The sequence below is a fragment of the Uranotaenia lowii genome, unplaced genomic scaffold (genome assembly GCF_029784155.1).
Source record: "Uranotaenia lowii strain MFRU-FL unplaced genomic scaffold, ASM2978415v1 HiC_scaffold_263, whole genome shotgun sequence".
Taxonomy (NCBI): Eukaryota; Metazoa; Arthropoda; class Insecta; order Diptera; family Culicidae; genus Uranotaenia; species Uranotaenia lowii.
The window spans coordinates 22145-39125 of NW_026598161.1; the positions used below are offsets into that span (position 1 = coordinate 22145).

Genomic DNA, 16981 nt, shown 5'->3' on the forward strand with positions numbered 1-16981 from the left:
ATACTAACCGATTATACTTTAAGTTCAATCTCATGATGGTTTTCCTTCGTTATTGTCAGATTTTGCCAGCAGAAATTCTATTAGAACGCTCAAAAAACTGGCTTAAAAATAATCAATTTTGATAATTTTGAAACAGCTCTATTCACTAAATTGCCCTAAGTTTCTTTTAAAAGAGAAGTATTGGACCGGAAAGTAGGAGAAATTTAAGGAGGAGGTTGTAGCCATTAGACGAAGTATAAGTTTGAAAAACTGATCAATATCATGACTGTGCGCCGGCCGATGGGAGGTACCAAGAGTAAAGTTGAATTTTTTTTTACAAAAAAACGATATATATTTTTTTCAATTTTTATTCATGAAGTATAATTCATAATTATCATAAGATTACCTTCATTTCCTTCAAAGAAAGTAATCTGATCAAACGAAAGGTTTTTGAGATACACGCATTCGTAACTGTCCCATTTCTAAAAAACTAAGTTTTTATTTGGCAGATGGGGGTTTTGGACCTGAAAAGTTTTCAAATTGGTTTACTCTTATCGCCTAAACATACTAGGGTTATAATATAATATCATTTTTTTATCAATCAATTCTGACAAAGCTGTTGGATCCAAGAATAATTTGAACATATTTTGTTGTCTCATATAAATCCTTATTTTTTCATATCTGGTATGGAATGTCCAAAAGTTGTTGCGTGTCAGCTGAATTTATCAAAAACCTCATCAAAACTGAGCAGGATAGAATTATTCCTCATCGTAATTAGAAGAAAAACACCTAATATGTGCTTGTGTTACCTTGTATTAAGCTTGCACTGGCCATTAATGGTGCTTTTATGTTCTTGTGCAATCTCACACATACCTACAATACCAGTTTTTGGCAATTTGCCTAAACATTCGGGATAGCTCAAAAAATTTCGTTGGACCTCCACGTTGTCAGATGGATGTACCTTTGACCATTCCGAAAATAAACAAAACACTTAAATACCGCAATATTACGGAAACCAATAATTAAAGGTTAAAAAAAATATTACTAGCCCTCAAGATCTGACCCTCTTCGATTAATCCATCATATGGAACATGCTATCGAGAAAAAACAAATTCAAGAAACTTTTTTGACTTCATATAAAATTTATCCTTCGTGTTTTGGACGAAATGTCCATAAAAAAGGAACGTGAGATGCATTTGAAAAACCTGATTATTTTTCTTCTACGTCATCAGTCGGACATCGTCCTGTAGATGGCCAAATCCTTTTTCCGTTAGTAAGATCGTTAAGTGTCATGTCTTGTCCTGTAAAACGTTGTGTATCTGTGTAGTTAAAAGTTCTTACGTTGGCACAACCCACTAAAATGAGGACAAAAGTTCTAGTTTTTTTTTATCTTGGAAAACTTAAATTTGTATTACTACGAATATGTTGTTAAAATTCCTAAAAATATTTTTTTTAACAGAAGATTTTATGTGTTTTTTTAAATTCACATATTAGGATATATTGGCCTCAGCCCTAACCTCAAACCAAAGTGGGAACAGAACGATTTTCGAGAAGGGCGCACGATAAACGCAATTTCCGGTACTAATTTAGAAAAATTCGTCCTGTGGAAAAGCGATACACAAACACAAGAATTTTTAGGAAGTTCAGAGGTGCCAAGTGCATTGAAATTTGGAAAATGATTTTTTAATTCCATTGTTATTGAAAAACCTTTTCAAAAGTACTGAGGATTTGTAACTTTTCCGTAGATTTCTATTCGAATGTGAAATCAAACGCATCATTTATCCAAACAAAATAACAACCTTATGTATCGCACACTTTAACGATAAAGCGAGTTATGTGTATAAGCTTAAAATAACCAAAGCATGTAGGTGATTATTTTCAAAGTCAACATAGACGGGGTTTTCGTTACTTTTTTATCACAGTGAATGATTTTACATTTTTTTAGAAGTTAGAAACAACTCTTTTATTATCTACCAAGCCGTACATGAAAAAATATGTTAGATATTTTTAATTCACCTTAAAAATTCATTAGCAAAAGATGGCCTATCTTCATCCATTTAGGGACGCTCCGTAATAAATTCAAACGTTTAGCTGTTAATAGTTTAAAAAAAAATCAATTCAGAAACATTATAATTAGTTAAAAGAGTGTCCCCGATAAAGTTGCAACACTTTGCTCTAACTTTTTCACCGTTGGGTAGAATTTAATGAAAATTTGGGTGGATTTAGTTCATAGTGCATTGTTTACATCCTGCAAGTTTTAAAGTCCTGTGATCAAAACTCGCGGAAATGGAGTCGGAAGAACAGCTCGTGCGTCATAAAATCTTGCGCATTCATCATGAGAATAAAGATCTAAGGAATTCCACTGTTTCACGAGTTATTAAGCAGTTCGAGGAACGATTGACCACCGATCGGAAGCCTAGAAGTGAAGGAAAAAGTGTTTTGTACCAAAAATCACAACCGCGTAGTTGGGGCCGTCAACCGAAACCTGAACGCTCAGAAGCTGCCGAAGTTTTGACCAGAAGGCAGAAAAGCAGAAAAAGTCCGCCAAATCCCGTGCCAAGAAGTTGTACCTCCCCGGCAACCTGTTTTTCACGGTCAAGGATAAGTTCAGCGTTCCGGAGCATGTCCGCACTCAGAAGATGTCCAAATTTGCGAAGAAATTCCAAATTTGCGAAGAAAGCCATCTGCACGTGCGGGAAGCGGAGAGCAACTTTCTTGACCCAGGACACGATGAACGGACAGCTGTACATGGAAGAGTGCCTCCAGAAGCGGCTGCTTCCTCTCCTGAAGGCCCACAACGTCCCAAGAATCTTCAGGTCAGGACGTGCTGAACTGGTATGCGGACAATAAGGTCAATTTCGTGCCGGAAATGTTCAACCCTCCCAACACTTCTTAAACGACCTAAAGTAGTGAAGACAGTCGAGGAACTGAAGATAGTATGGGTTTACATGCAAAAACGGTTGATTCACAGGTTGTGCAGAATGTTATGGCTGGGGTTAAGGCCAAGGTGCGGGCATTTACATATGGACTGTAAATAAAATACGGGTAAAATGTTAAAATGAAGTTTCATAGTTATTTTTCAATCCCTGAAAATTTGATGGCAATTGGATGAAACCTCGAATTTTGCGAATTTATTTTGTGTGTGGCGAATTCATCGTGGACACCCTTTAACTCGTTCGTCGCCATGGGACTCATATTTCTGTGACGGGTGTATTTCTTGGGAGGTCCCGTCACATCAAAAACGTGTGACGTTCTTTGGGCCCGGCTAGTAAAACTACCAAAATGAGCGTGGCGACGAACGTGTTAAAGCAAGCAAATACTGATTTTAGTAACGCACCTAGCATCACTGGTGAGGCCGCCAGCAAACGACAATTTGAGGTTATGGCTGAGGCCAATTTTTCGCTAATACTATCGTCCATATATTCCCTTATATAGGTAAAAGAATCCTAATCAACCCTCACCCGAAACAAATTTAACCACACTTATCACTTTGAAGATTTTCAAATTGACACTAAGTCAATTTACCAAAGTAAGTTCACTGTATCTCTGTACTGTAAACTTTAGATTATTTTCCGGTTACTTACTTGGATTGTTGTTGTACTCCGGCCAGTGCGTTGCCAGCTGACAGCCTAACGCCCGCCTGTAAGGCGATTTACAGCAGGACCATTTTCGGCCTTGCCAAAGACTAGGATGATATCGGGACGATTTGGGACTGTATTCTTCGCAAGCTGAAACAAAAATAAGGAGATTATTATAAAGTTTTGCAAACTTGAAGACTTGTTATGTAAGTTGATTCTTGAATTGAAGTTTCTTAGAATTCTGAATTTTCTCTGAGAGAAATCTTAAAGCATTCTAAGAAAACGAGTCTAACTAAAATTGCTAGAAACCGGAACCCACCTTTTCGTAACGTCAGCACCCACTCGGTGCGTTCCTTCTCGCTATCCGCTACCAGATAGAGCGTGTACTGTGGCAACGTCGTACCCGGATAGATGCCGTCACTTTCGCAGTATCCTACCTGGAAAGGGTAACCCTGCAATTGGATTGGATATTGATAGAGAACACACAGGAAATGAGTCTTCGGTATTATGTTTGATGGAATCATATCGCGGGAGAATTGCTTACATCCGGTGCCGCCGTATCACCACCCTCGCCGTGCAATATTGCGGGCTCCACTAGACGCACCCAGCGAACGCTTATCCGGCCACGCTCCCGGCGTTTCTGGAAGAGTTGAAATGAAAGGGAAAAATGTATATCAATTCATTGAGGATATTGAAGTTTGATTTCGATAAAAAAAAACAGCATAAGCAGGAAAAGTTCGTGTTAGTGTGTGCGATGGCGAAAACAGTGAAGCATATTGGTTGGTGCATTTAGAAGAAGCTTAGCGAAACAAAATGAAGCGTGAAGCATGAAAGTATTAGTTTGGTTACAGACTTAAAAAAAAATGAAACTGTTTGAATACGATAAACATGTTTATAAATAACACAAGCCTTATGGTAGTAACTGAATATGTTGTAAGATAGAGAAAATCTAGAGTACACAATTTCACTTTTGAAGTAATGTAAAATCTTTCACTGAGCTAGTTTGATTCCAAACGGATCGGTTTTGTGTTTGTTTGAGCCTAAATCTTACGAGTAAAAACCTCATGATTGAAATTATTGATTATATCAATTATCAAATTATAAGATTTTTTCTTAGAATATCTAAATAATCTTTCACAGTCTTTCTTTTTTATGAGATTTAGGGAGCATCCATAAATGACGTAGCTTTTTTTTACGAGTTTTTATACCCCCCTCGTAGCATTTCGTCACAAAGTCATAGACCCCCCTAGATAATAACGTAGCTTTAATAACTCCCCCCCCCCCATTTTTAAAAATCGTTTTTTAATTTTTACTTTTATTATCAGTATTTGACCAGCACTTCGTGTCCTTTTTTGCCTACAATTAGCTTTGGACGAATCTTTCTATCCGAGGCTGGGGCCTTGTGATTTTTGCTATGCTCCTTTTGGAAAACATTTGAAGCAAAATATAAATTGCATTTCTTGCGTGCAGGCTTGGCAAAAGTCATCGTCATGAGGCGTGAAGCTGTGACTGTGAAGCCTCTTGGTCCGTCAAACTCAATTGACTGTTCCTTAACGACCAGTCACTTCGTTTGCCAGTCATTCATTCCCCATTCATTAGAAAATAATAACCTAGTCAAGCAATCGCATTCAAACGACCGATGACGAAAAAGAAACGCATTTATTATTATTGTTGCTCCTGCCAGCAAGCCGAAGACGACCGAAGAGGAACAAGAAAAGCATTTATTATTATTGTTGCTCCTGCCAGCAAGCTCGTTTTCAGTTTTTTATTGCTATTGTTGCTCTCTGCCAACAAGTCGTTCAATTAGTTGTACCTGCCGTCAGCAGCCGATCGAAGAGTGAAGAGATTTGCCAGTCACTCTCAGGAGAAATTTTGACCATGTGTAGGAGCTTCGCCAGTCGATGATGGAGAAATGTTGATTGTTGTCGTGCTTTGTCCATCATGCGAGTAGTGAGGCTCCGTCAATTGAGAACAGTGCCAGTCGTTTGATGAAACAAAACTAATCGGGCAAGCGTGACGGGCGAAATTTACCATCACTGCTTGCGTGTACGCTCCTTGATACGCTTGAAAACAGTCGGGCAGTAGGAGCCAAAAGCTACATGTTTAGACTAGATTGAATTAGGCATAATTTTGCCCAATTTTGATTTTTTTTTTTCGATATTTTATTAAAGCTACGTAGCTTTACTTGAACCCCTACCCCCCCCCCCCCCTCTCGTCACACATCGTCACACAAAGTCAAACTCCCTCCTCCCCCTCAAATGCTACGTCATTTATGGATGTTCCCTTATCAAAATTTATTCTGTATAGAATCGTTCTCCAATAGGGTCTATCTCTCTTTTTGAGAATCTCTCTTTGTTTTCCTTAAAATATCTCTCATTGTTTTTCTTTTAAGATCTCTATCGTAACGTAATGTGTAATGATTTTCTCTTCGATTATCTCTATAAGAAATTCCCTCCTTCCATTTGCCCAAAATTATAATCTTTCTGTGTTCAATCATCTCTTACACGATCTGATTAGAGTCTCTCTCATCATTTCTATCTGTATTTTTCTATCATTTTCCCTCACACAAGTTCTCATTTCCTCTTTTTCGCTCACGCTTGATATTATACTAGTTGTTTTTAACCCTACTCTTTCTCGTGATTTTATTCTTGTGTTTTCACTTTCTTCCGCTGTGTCTAACCAGAGTTGCCAACTATTTCTTTAAATAGTCTGGATAGTGAACTTTCTAGGTGGTGCCCTTTTTAGGTCGCTAGATCTCAATGTTGAGGATAGCCTAGAATCGTATCAAAAGCATATTGTTGAAGTCACTATCAATGCCTCGGACTATTGATGCTCTGTTCTCTGTTTCTCATATATCTTTAAAGCATACCCTATTTTTTATACCTCAGCGCGGATGCTTGCGATTACGAAATTATCGTTTTAACTAGTTCATTTCTTCGGGTGGAGGTGTGCTAATTGCTGTTAAGTCGTCTTTGCATTGTTCATCGGTCACGCTGAGTGATTGCAGCCCCTTGAAACAAGTAACTGTCACTTTGAAACTCCCGGAGTCTACGATTTATCTTTGTGGTATCTACATACGGCCTTCTTCTCCTACTGAAGTTTACTCTTTGCACGCTTCGGCTGTTCAGGAGATTTGCAATCTTTCTTCTGAAAACGACGCAATCGTTGTGCAGGGGGACTTTAATCTACCGGGACTTGTTTGGGTTTATGACGAGGAACTAAACTGTTATATACCCACCAATGCATCGACCGAAGCAGAGTCAACATTCACCGAAACGATGTTGATTACTGGACTTAGTCAAGTTAATTCTCTACGGAACGCAAATGGCCGTATTGTTGATCTCGCTTTGGTTAGTGACACTTGTGACATTGAAGTGATTGAACCCCCTTCAAGTCTTTGAGACCAGATGCACACCACAAGCCTTTCGTGCTCTGTGTTACCATTAATAATAACTGTGACGCACACTCTCCAACAAACTACGGTGAATTAGAGCTCGATTTTGCAAGGTGTGACTATATTGTGTTGAATCAAAGTTTGTCTTCGATCAGCTGGCTTGAGTTACTCGGTGACAAATCAACGGATGACGCAACGGTGCTGTTTTACGAAAAGCTTTTTGATGTCATGAATAGGATCATCCCACGTAAGCGAAGACGTCTCAACACAACCAAACTTCCGTGGTGGTCTTCTGAACTTCGTCATCTTCGAAATATTGTATGCAAGGCTCGAAAGCGTTTTCTACGTTCCAAGTCCCAACAGGAAAAATAAAGTCTAAAACAACTCGAAACTCGATACAACGATTGCCAAGCCGCATAATTTAGTAGCTACATCGACCGAATGGAATCAAACCTGAAGAACAACCCATCTAGTTTCTGGACGTTTGTGAAGAACCGCAAGTTAAGCAACTGTATACCTGAGCAAATGAAGTAAGGTACACCGGGGTAAGTGTGGACGCGGGGTAAGTGTGGACGATGGCTATAAAAACAATGCTGTGCACTATTTTTTTCAAACTTTTGATGCAGAATGTTCAATTTACTTGTAATCTATCCAATAACTGTGAAAAAGATACGATTCAGACAATAACGGATGTTTACAGCGACTTTTTCGGAATTTTCTATTTTCAACTACGATGTCGAGTTGATGTGCATCTTTTTCAATTGCAAATTTCTCCTAAACTAGCTGGCTCTCGATGAAAAACTCTACATTGAAACAATCCTTACATTCCAAACAACCAGTTAGGAAAAGAAACGGCGGTTAAAAATTAAGAAAAAAGAGTTTATTTACAAAAAACTAAAATTTTATCTCCAACCCCTACCTGGGGTAAGTGTGGACGGCGTTAAAAAGACTTGATGTTTACACATTTTTTTTCAATTTTCTGTCCTTCATCCTTTATGAGTTGTATTATTTAACGATATTTAGCATTCGGATCATGAAAATTTGAGTAAAGTACTTATTTGTTCTGTGTTTTTGATAAAATCGGATCTCGTGTGTTGTAACATAAATTACACACTATAATTATAGTATGATGGACTTTTTTCAAAATTTTGGTTCGAGCAATAAAGTAACGAATTCAACCAAGAAAACACAAATTTTTTGAAAATTTCCTGAGAAATCAAAGGGAAAATCTACCGTCCACACTTACCCCATAAAGCGGGGTAAGTGAAGACACCAGCCGTCCATAACGATTTACGTGATAACTTTTTTCGCTTTGCTTCTATCGAGCTCATCTCTTCAGCTTTTGTAAACAACATGTTCTGCATCACATTGAACGTCAATTTATCAAAATTGCTGATTTTTTGATGATTTTTTAAAGTTGAACTATACGAAAACCCGTCCACACTTACCCCGGTGTACCTTACCACGAATTGTCCGCAGATTCTATTGGGAAATCGGCCAATCTGTTTGCCAACTTCTTTAGCAGCGTGAACAATCCCAATTCACCTGAGCTTTCCTATGCAAGTAGACAGGGTATTCCTACGCATGACATTACGCTACCATCTTTGAGCTTTACGCAACGTGATGTCCTATCTGAACAGGAAAAGCTGAACGTCAAAAAAGTTCCTGGAACTGATCTACTTTCACCACTATTCTTGAGGGAAAGTGCAGAATCATTGAAGCTGCCTATCTGTCTGCTTTTCAATCGTTCTCTTCACGAACGGAAGTTTCCTGCGGTATGGAAGACCACCTCGATAACTTCGATACATAAACCCGGTTGTCGTAATTCCGTGGAAAATTACCGAGGAATTTCAATCCTGTGTGCATAGCCAAAGTCTTTGAGAGCATGGTTCACTCGGTGCTCTATAACGCCACTCGTTACTTGATCTCTGACTATCAACACGGATTCGTTAAGAAGCGATCCACAGTGTCAAACCTGATGTGTTACACCAACTTCCTATCAACCGAAATAGAGAAGCGTCGACAAGTGGATGCAGTCTACTTTGATTTCAGTAAGGCTTTCGACAAAGTTCCTCATCGACTTGCCATTGAAAAGCTGGTCAACATGGGTCTTCCCCCTAGGATGACCGAATGGCTTCAATCGTATTGGACCGATCGAAGAGCGTCTGTCAAGATCAATACATCACGTCGCGTATTTTTGATTTGACCTTAGGTGTCCCTCAAGGCAATATTCTAGGCCCTTTGATATTTGATTTTTTTTAAACGACCTGGCTTTCCGTCTGAAATCCTGTATGCTGGTATATGCTGATGATCTTAAGATCTACAAAATAATCTCATCGGTTCTAGATTGCCACGCTCTTCCATCTGACATCGACGAGCTTCTCCTGTGGTGCTCCAAAAATGGGATGCTGTTGAACATAAAAAAGCGCTAGCGAACGGTAGACAATGTGCAACTCGAGACCCAATACACCCATCCTTCGGGTAGTGGTCATATCACCTCTTGTCTGCAACTCCGATTCTCTACCTCCCCGTGGTGCTAGCTGGGGTGCGAGCAACCTTAGCGGAAATCGAGTACCCAACCCCGGTGGATGCTTTGGTCGCCTGCAGACTGAGTTAGGGGGCTTCGTACGCGTCTGTTCTCCATGTCAGGGGCGGCGCGTGCGGAGTGCAAAAACGTCCTGGTGTTCGGGGCCCAATACAGCAACATCACGACGGTTCACCTGCGAGATAGTAGGGTTAGTTGCAAGCCTTGCGAGCCCGAGCCTACAAAAAACATAAGCAACGAACAACAAATTTTGGATGGAAATCGGTAAAGACCCACGCGACGAAAAGGGACTAGCGATTGGTAACTTGGAGCATGGAACTGCCGATCTCTAAATTTTGTGGGCAGTACCCACGTGCTCTCCAACGAATTGAAGAGCCGCAAATTTGACATCGTAGCGCTGCAGGAGGTATGCTGGAAGGGCTCCACGATACGAACGTACCCAGATAGTCGTGCCATCTACCAGAGCTGCGGCAACACACACGAGCTTGGAACAGCTTTTATAGTGATGGGAAAGATGCAAAAGCGCGTGATCGGGTGGTGGCCGATCAACTCACGAATGTGCCGGTTGAGAATCAAGGGCCGCTTCTTCAACATCAGCATCATCAACGTGCACAGCCCTCACCTCGGAAGTACCGGTGACGACAAACACGAATTTTACGCGCAGCTGGAGCGTGAATACGACCGTTGCCCAAAACATGATATCAAGATCGTCCTCGGGGATTTTAACGCTCAGGTCGGCCAGGATGAGGAATTTAAACCGGCAATTGGAAGGTTCAGTGCGCACCAGCTGACCAACGAAAACGGCCTCAGACTGATAGATTTCGCCGCCTCCAAACGAATGGCCGTACGTAGTACCTTTTCCAGCACCGCCTCCCACACAAGTACACCTGGAGATCAGCGTACCAAACGCAATCAAAGATCGACCACGTTTTGATTGACAGCCGGCACTTCTCGGACATCATCGACGTCAGATCCTGTCGAGGCGCCAACATCGAGTCAGACCACTATCTGGTGATGGTTAAGATGCGCCCAAAACTCTCCGTAGTGAACAACACACGCAACCGGCGCCCGCCTCGGTTAAACATCGCGCGACTGAAGCAACCTGAGGTCGCGGCAGACTACGCGCAATCGGTCGAAGCAGCGCTGCCGGCAGAGGCCGAGCTTGATGAAGCCCCTCTCGAGGACTGTTGGGATACCATCAAGGCAGCCATCAACAGTGCTGCGGAGAACGTCACCGGTTATGTGGAGCGAACTCGACGGAACGATTGGTTCGACGAGGAGTGTAGGAAGGTGATGGACGAAGAGAATGCCGCGCGGGCGGCAGTAGTGCAAAGAGGCACCCGTCGAAATGTGGAAAATCACCGACAGCGGAAGAGGCAGCGAGTCCGAATTTTCCAGGAGAAAAAGCGCCGCCTGGAGGAGGAGGAGGAGCTCGAGGAGGTGAAGCAGCTGCATCGTTTCCAAGAAACACGAAAGTTTTATCAGAAGCTCAACGCATCCCGCAAAGGCTTCGTGCCGCAAGCCGAAATGTGCCGGGATAAGGACGGAGGCATCCTGACGGACAATCGTGAGGTGATCAAAAGGTGGAAGCAGCACTTCGATGAACACCTGAACGGCGCACATGCAGGAGACCAAGACGGTGGGGAAGGTACATCGCCGGCGTAGCCAACAACGAAGAGGAGAGCGGCTTTTCCGGGAAGCTAATCAGACTGATCAAGGCGACGATGGATGGAACGCAGTGCTGTGTGCGGATCTCGGGTGAATTGTCGAGTTCATTCGATTCGCGCAGGGGGCTTCGACAAGGTGATGGTCTATCCTGCATGATGTTCAACGTGGCGCTAGAAGGTGTTATTCGACGAGCGATGGGCGAAATGCGGGGCACGATTTTCAACAGATCCAGTCAACTTATCTGCTTTGCCGATGACATTGATATAGTCGGCAGATCATCTGCGGCGGTGGAAGACATCAACCGCAAACTGAAACGCGAAGCAGGAAGGATTGGGTTGATGATTAATACGTCCAAGACAAAGTACATGCTGGCCTGCGGATCCGAGACCGACCGAACCCGCTTGTCCAGTAATAACAAGGTCACGATCGACGGCGACGAGCTGGAGATAGTCGAAGACTTTGTCTATCTCGGCTCACTGGTGACCGCAGACAATGACACCAGCCGTGAGATCCGTAGGCGAATTATCAGCGGAAGTCTTGCCTACTATGGACTCTACAAGCAACTGCGGTCGAAAAGATTAGACCTCGCACGAAGTGTAACCTATATATGACGCTCATTAAACCGGTTGATCTCTACGGGCACGAGACATGGATATTGCTGGAAGAGGACCTGCGTACACTCGGAGTATTCGAGCGACGAGTGTTAAGAACCATCTTTGGCGGCGTACAGGAGAACGGAGTGTGGAGGCGAAGGATTAACCACAAGCTCGCGCGACTCTACGGCGAACCCAGTATCCAGAAGTTGGTGAAAACTGGCCGGATACGCTGGGCGGGACATGTTGCGAGAATGCCGGACAACTGTCCTGCAAAACAGGTGTTCGCTACGAATCCGGTAGGAACAAGACGAGCAGGGGCGCAACGAGCGAGGTGGTTAGACCAAGTGGAGCGTGATCTGGCGAACGTGGGGTGCCCGAGGAATTGGAGAACGGTTGCCATGGACCGAGTGAATTTTCGGAATTATGTTCGTCAAGTTATGTCGTGAGACGGAATACTATGTAAATAGAAAAAAAAAAAATAAAAAAATGCAAGTCCATAACTTTAAGTCGCCGTCAGTCCAATGTCTGCTTCGAGTATAGTATCAACGGTACCAGCATCGATCAAGTCAGCTCCATGAACGATCTGGACGTCATCGTTGATAGAAAACTAACGTTCAGCGACCATATCAGTGCCATCACAGTGTAAGCTTTCTCTGTCCTTGGATTCGTGAGGCGCAATTCACAATCTTTTCAGGATGTATACATGTATTGGAGTACGCCGCTTGTGTGTGGGCTCCTTACCATACATCTTGGAGTCTTCGAATCGAAAGAGTGCAGCAATCTTTCATTCGTTACGCTCTCAGGTCATTTCCGTGGAACGACCCCATCAATCTTCCGGATTATGGGAGTCGGTGCATGTTGATCAATTTAGAAACCCTCTCTTCCAGGCGTGTTAAACTAAAACGGCTATGTGTGTTTGATCTGATTACCTGCAACGTGGATTGTGCAGTTCTACTTAATGAAGTATGCTTTCTTGCACCATCCAGACATCTACGAGGAAGACAACTTTTAGCACTAGGCATGTACCGCACTACTTACGGACAGAATAATCCTCTGACCAGCTGTTTTCAGTGTTTTAATGTTGTGAACAATTTGTTTGATTTTACTGTGTCCAAAACGATATTTAAACATAGGATTAAGAACCTTAGATATTAAGATCAGTCTGTAGGACATTTGAATCCAAGACAGTGTGTGAAATAAATAAATAAATAAATAAATAAAATATTATATTCCTCATTTGATCAATTTGTCATATTACACAATAAACATATCGAATTTCCATAATTTTGTAGAGCAAACCCAAAAGTTTGGAATTGTCTGGAAGAAATGTCAAAAGTCTAGAAACCTAAAAAAATGTCTGACGTAAGGCTAAAAAGTCTGGAAGGTTGATATCTCTGTGTCTAACTCTGTGAAAATCGGAAAAGGATAAAAGCCTAGTAGTTTAAATTCTGTAAAGCTTTTTGCTGCCATTTAGATGCAAGTATGTGATCAAAATTCTAAGTAAAACTTATCTCAAATGAAAACAGATAAATGGACCTACAAAAATAGTTGAGTTTGGATTTCATTATCCAGATGACATTGCTGAGAATCGTCAAGCACTACAGAACCTATTGTGCAGTACATGTGGATGTATTCGCATAGAAAATAAACTATACCGGATATATCATCACTTTTATTTCTATAAGCCACATTTCAAAATGGACTCACTCACTCGACTGTCCGTATAGTGGTACATAGGGAAGAGGGGGCATAATGCCCACGTTAAGAAGAAAGCCTTGTTTTAGAGAACATTTGAAAAGATTAACTTTAATTATCGATTGTGTTTGGAAGTTTGGTTTATTTATTGTCTAAATCTGATAGTTAGAAAAACTGGAAGGTCATAAAAGGCCACAAATTTTATGAAGTTAAAAGAGTAGGTTGAAAATTGGATTTCAGATTCAGTAGGGGCATAATGCGCATATGTGTGTACCCAATCGCGCCGTTTAACGTTTAATAAGTGTTTATTGATTCAAGTGCCTCCAAAAGTGTTTACCAGGTAAAAACAATTCTATTCTACTTCACAGATGGAAAAATGTATTGCTACGCGCAGTGCTGCCAGATATATTGAAATTCTTGTGAATAATTAATTAAATCTATATTAAATTTAGGAATTTTGAATATATTCGTTTATATTCAAGTTATGTTTTCCAATAAAACATATAAATATCTTTAAGATTGTTGTGAAGAAACTGCATATAAATTTAAACTAATATGAAACATGCTTAAAGATAAACGGACATGGCGCGTTTTGCCCTCTCTAGACATGTTCAATAAAAAACGTTCGATATAACAGAAAAAACAATTGAATAAGATTTTTTTTCGTTTTGTGATAATTTTCAAGACCAATGTTCATCATTATAACAGATATCAGGTAATTTTTTTTGCCGATAGATGCCGTAATTCCTTACGGAAGCCAAGGCAAAAATTGCAAGGAATATGGCTTGAAAAATATTTTTGGATTTTTGCAGGGATTTATCGCATATTTGATGCTAATTTTTTGTACAAAAGGTTTCTACTGTTAATTAGAAGGGAATGACGTACCGGATTTTTTAAATAAGTGTATTTCTAGCTAGATATCGCAGTGGGGCGTTTTGCCCACACTGGGCATTATACCCCCAGTTCCCCTACCATGTAAAGTTCTCTAGTTAAACGTACATAGTACGTATGAGAGTGGCATATTGACATTTACTTGTCGGAAAAAGAGTGCACAATTCCGGATCTCTTGAGGCACAGCGGTTTGAAAATGCAGTGTTGGGAATAAATTTACCAAAAAAAAAACAAAGTTTAAAATTCAACAACTTGTCATTTTTAATTTAACACAATCTTACAACAGTTTCTCTGGTGGTTATTTACATTTTCACTTAAACTTTGTATCGCACTATTTATGTTATGCCACTAGACTGCCTTTCTGAAGCACTGTGCTTGCACGGGAGATTCTATTTCGGAGCGACGAATGTTGATTGAATTTCCCATATATCTCCGGAGATGGTTTTTGAATCGTCATGAAAGAAGCTCGTTAGAGAGTTTGCCGGGCTGCCTTTTGAATGGTGGCATTTTTGCCGCCGACTCGAGTTTTTTTTCCACATTCTAGACTCGACTATTTATTTTTTTTTTACATTTGAAAAGATCCTATTTTTTTAGCTGTATTGTACAAACTTGTTCTAATGAGATTCCAGCGTGAATCCGTTTTATCGTTCACTTTCTCCGGCACTTGCAGCAGCAGCAGCAAAACCGTGAAAAATTAGAACATCATTACTGCCGAAGGTGTGTTTTCTGACGAATGTTGAAAAGAGCACTGAGTGCGGCATTCTTGTTTGACGAAGGCTTTCGTTTACGCGGTCGATTCGTCATAATTTTCAATGGACCATCCATTACTCGCAGATGCATGCTGGAGTTTGCCTCAATAGGCACAACAAATTGTACCAAATATTAGAATTCTTCTCTTTTTGGGAATGTTGTGGGAATGTTGCGTACCAAAATAGTATCTCATACATTTTAAGTTCGATCAGAATGGGATGGGATAAGAATAAACTTGTCGGGAACAAATCTCCAAAACCAGAGTCAAAAGGCCAAAACGTGAACAAACAGCTTGCACGCAATTTTCTTGCCGTTCAGTCGAGAGACAATGTTGGAGGTATACAGATATATTTGTTTTCAATGAGAAGCAAACCGAAAAGCAGAAGCAGCAACTAGGACAAGCGACACAAGAGGAGATTTGTTGTCCTCCATAAATCACACCATCTCAGGTACTGTTACCTTTGCTTCTAACGTATAGTTCTAAGGTGGTCCAGAATAAAGCGTTTGTTGGTTTAAAAAAAGACGTTACATGAGAAGCGAGTATAAATTGAAAAAATATCAATGTTCAAAGACTTTTTATGTTGTTCAGGATTGATACATAATTGTGTATCCCATGGTATCACAACATGAACTTCCCTAAGCTTTTACGGTTAAGGAATGTCCGTTCAAGAGGCATAAAGTCCTGTCCCAGTCAGCACTCACCTTCTATGCAGCTTGCAAGGAAGAGGTGTTGTGTGATAAAGTACATCAAATTTTTTTTTCGGTGTGCACAAAACCGCCGGTGTGGCCTCTTTATTGTCGCCTTCTCAACTCTTCGGTTGAGGTTTTCTAAGCTTCATAATGAAATGCCTAAGACGGTAGGGTTGTGTTGTTGGCTCCTGCATTGAAGGAATAACTTTGTTACCTACCTATTTGTGATGATGAAGATTTTATAATAGACTTCGTTGGCTTGATGAAGTGTCTTTCAGATAGATTAAAAGGCATTTGAATGTCTTTTATCCATTGAAGATATAGTTATCCGAACGTATGTATCTCCTTGGTTATGTTTTCGTATAAAGATGACTCAATTATAATGAGAAATTTCAGAATACAACTGAAATTTGAATCAAATTTCGGGGACACTGTTGAGCGATTTGGTTTTCAAATCAACCAAAGTTTACTCGACGCTAACTTGAATTAAGCGTTTTATTCAGAATTCTTTTTATATTTCAATTATGAGCTTTGACCAGATTTTGGTTCGTGTAAAATCTAAAAAAGACGGACAGATGATATTCGTTACGTCAAACATCACAGGACTATACTTTCCAAATGAACACTTTCTTGTGTGGGTAAGTTTTAAATTGCATCACAGATGAACAGATGCAAAAGCTAAGTCTCGAAAAGTGTGTAAAGTCCCAACGACCGTTTTGAATCAATTTTATGCTTTTTACTTGAGCCTACAGATGTCTCCAAGGACAACGGAGAAAACTATCATTAAGCAAATTCAATGTAAACAAAAACAAATACAAACAACTAGTCAGTTTTGATCGGGTCGTTCGTCGAGTTAAGACGTTCACTGAAAATCAAAAATACCCAAACTTGAGAACTCCTACCCCCCACACCCATGTTGGCATGTCATTCTACATACCTCCATCGTGGAAGATTAACGTTTGGGGGGTAAGTTCAAAGCGAAGAACTGGTTTGTTGAGGGATAATTTTTATTCCTGCTTCATTCGTACACTGAAAATCAAAAGTTCTCAAACTTGAGAGCTTTAACTTCCCAAACCTGAGCTCAATATTGTTTGTTTGTTCAATACTGACAACTCAAGTTTGTGAAGAAATCTCAGCTTGTCAATATGCCAAACTTGCCCTTCGAGCGGAGAACTGTTTTTTTGGGGGATTTTTT

The 16981-nt window shown here is 40.6% G+C and overlaps 1 protein-coding gene across 1 annotated transcript in view; it reads right to left on the bottom strand.

Annotated features, from left to right (window-relative positions):
* LOC129759751 (tyrosine-protein kinase Btk29A-like) overlaps positions 1-16729 on the bottom strand; it is a gene marked incomplete at its 3' end in the record, with an annotated part of 34384 nt that extends 17655 nt beyond the window's left edge. The window contains exons 1-4 of the mRNA XM_055757270.1: positions 16724-16729; positions 4102-4197; positions 3877-4009; positions 3564-3707 (exon numbers count right to left, since the gene is read on the bottom strand). Coding sequence (XP_055613245.1) covers positions 3564-3707; positions 3877-4009; positions 4102-4197; positions 16724-16729 — 379 coding nt within the window. The remainder of the gene's footprint in view (positions 1-3563; positions 3708-3876; positions 4010-4101; positions 4198-16723) is intronic.
* Between the last annotated feature and the right edge of the window lie 252 nt (positions 16730-16981).